General features: G+C 39.9%; 1 protein-coding gene across 2 annotated transcripts in view; it reads right to left on the bottom strand.

Annotated features, from left to right (window-relative positions):
* The window catches only part of LOC107199243 (zinc finger protein 638-like), a 19,519-nt gene that overhangs the window by 14,378 nt on the left and 2,490 nt on the right, over positions 1–2,651 (bottom strand). For both annotated transcript variants that reach the window (XM_015616582.3, XM_015616581.3), the window contains exon 2: positions 1,315–1,364. In XM_015616582.3, coding sequence (XP_015472068.1) covers positions 1,315–1,364 — 50 coding nt within the window. The remainder of the gene's footprint in view (positions 1–1,314; positions 1,365–2,651) is intronic.

Here is a 2,651-nt window from a genome sequence, read left to right as displayed (position 1 = left end):
GATTTGTGGAAAATTCACTCCATGGATTCATGGAAAATTTACTCCAGGAATTCATGGAAAACTCCTGGGATTCATGGAAAATTTACTCCAAGAACTCATGGAAAACTCCTGGGATTTGTGGAAAATTCACTCCAGAAATTAATGGAAAACTCCTGGGATTCAAGGAAAATTCACTCCAGGGATTCATGGAAAATTCATCCCATGGATTCATGGAAAATTCATTCCAGGGATTCATGGAAAACTCCTGGGATTTATGGAAAATTCACCCCAAGAACTCATGGAAAACTCCTGGGATTCATGGAAAATTCATCCCAAAAATTAATGGAAAACTCCTGGGATTCATGGAAAATTCATCCCAGGAATTCATGGAAAATTCATCCCATGGACTCATGGAAAATGCAGCCTGGGAAAGAAAGGCAGAGCCCAGGGGTGGAGTTTAATTAATTAAAGCTTCAGATAAATAATTAATAGTTAATAATTAAAATCATAATTCCTGTGTTTTCTGCTCCCAAAAAGATGGAATAAAATAATTGTGTGGAAAATGTGTGGGGAGAGGAAAAATATCAATTTTCCAACTTTTCAGGAGCTGGGATTCATGGAAAAGTCACTTTCTAATTTTAATTTATTTTAATTTTAATCTTAGTTTTAGTTTTAATTTTATTTTTAATCTTTGTTTTAATTTTAATTTTAATTTTTTACTTTATATTTTAATTCCACCTGTCTAGAATCAAGAAGTGAGGAAGAAACTCCCATTAATTTGGGAATTAACACTCCCAAAATTCTGCAGTTTCATGGAATGATGAGGAAAAAAACCGAGATGTGGGAATACAGAGCTTTTCCATAACGGAATTCCTTAAATTTTAGGATCACCCTTAGACAATTTTGGGGCTTTTCACAACAAAACTCATCCAAAAATCCGAGTTGGAATCACAGAAAAAAAGGGATTGAAGCCATATTTAACAAAAATTCCTGAAATTTTCCGGGAATTCAGTAGTTGGGAAGAGGAATTCCAGAGGCAGGGATAGAGGGTAGAGCTGCAGGATGGAATAAAAGCAACAGGAGGAGCCAGGACCTGAGCAGGGGAGAAAACCGAAGAAAACTCCACAGGAATTGGGATTTCACCCCATTTTTCCATGATTTTTTTTTAATAAATCCCGAATATTTTGGCTCTGGAGCGCACGGATTGGGAAGGAGGAGCAGCAGGACAAACCTGGAGGGAGGCTCAGCAATCCCTGATTGTGGATAAACATTCCAAGAGGGAAAAGAAAGGGATAAAAATTCCCAAGAATTCCCCAAAATCCTCGTGGGCTGTACCTTCCTCTGCTCCCGTCCTCTGTCTTCGCTTCCCTTTTCCCGCTTTCAGCCTGGAAAACAAAACCCAAGGTCAGGATTTTCCAATTCCAGAGGGATTGGAGTGGGATTCCCGCATCCCATCACCCCAAAGGAGGCAGCGGGAAGGGAGAATTCCAGGGAATTGTTCCCAATCCCAATTCCCAGGATGGGAATTCCAACAGTAAATGGTTATTGCTCCTTCAGAGCTGCCGGGGTTTGGAGCAGGATGGATTTGGGATGGATTTGGGATGGATTTGGGATGGATTTGGGATGGATTTGGGATGGATTTGGGATGGTGAGAGCAGCAGCAGCTCCCTGAAATCAAATCATTCCTAACAAAATCCCCATTTCCTAAAATCCAACCATTCCCTATCCCTTAAATCCAATCATTCCCTATCCCTTAAATCCAACCATTCCTAACAAAATCCTCATTCCCTAACATCCAACCGTTCCTTATCCCTATCTCTAAAATCCAATCATTCCCTATCCCTAAAATCCAATCATTCCCTAATCCCTAAAATCCAACCATTCCTTATCCCAAAAATCCAACCATTCCCTATCCCTGTCCCTAAAATCCAACCATTCCTTACAAATCCCATTCCCTAAAATCCAAACATTCCCTAATCCCTAAAATCCAACCATTCCCTAATCCCTAAAATCCAATCATTCCCTATCCCTAAAATCCAACCATTCCCTATCCCTAAAATCCAACCATTCCCTATCCCTAAAATCCAATCATTCCCATTCCCTAAAATCCAACCATTCCCTATCCTTTAAATCCAACCATTCCCTATCCCTAAAATCCAACCATTCCCTATCCTTTAAATCCAACCATTCCCTATCCCTAAAATCCAACCATTCCTTACAAATCCCATTCCCTACCCCTAAAATCCAGTTATTTCCCTATAACCCTCACACCCTATCCCTAAAATCCAGGATTTATCCCAGATTTCTCCAGGAATTTTCCTCATTTTTGGCATTTCAGGGTTTTTAAACTCAGCCATTTCCAGGAAAATCCCAGGAATCAAACCCTGAAGTGATAAAGCAGCACGAAAATTCCGGAATTTTCATTCCCAGATCTAGGGAAAAGCTAAAAAGGTGGATTTGAACCTCAGCATTCCCACAAATCCCTGAGGGATGTTCCCCCACCAGGAGGAATTTCAGGAATCATTTTTCTAAGGGAGTTTATTCCCTAGGATTTTTAGAGTTGAGGAAAAAAATTCAGGATTTGGAGATTTCCTTTGGCACAAATTGAGGATAAAAAATATGGAAGAAGTGGGATCCCAATTCTTGAGGGGAAAAATCCCAATTTTGAGGGG

This window comes from Parus major, unplaced genomic scaffold (assembly GCF_001522545.3).
Source record: "Parus major isolate Abel unplaced genomic scaffold, Parus_major1.1 Scaffold523, whole genome shotgun sequence".
In the NCBI taxonomy this organism is placed as follows: domain Eukaryota; kingdom Metazoa; phylum Chordata; class Aves; order Passeriformes; family Paridae; genus Parus; species Parus major.
Note: the sequence above shows the minus strand (reverse complement) of the source record. Positions and strands in the feature narration are given on the sequence as shown.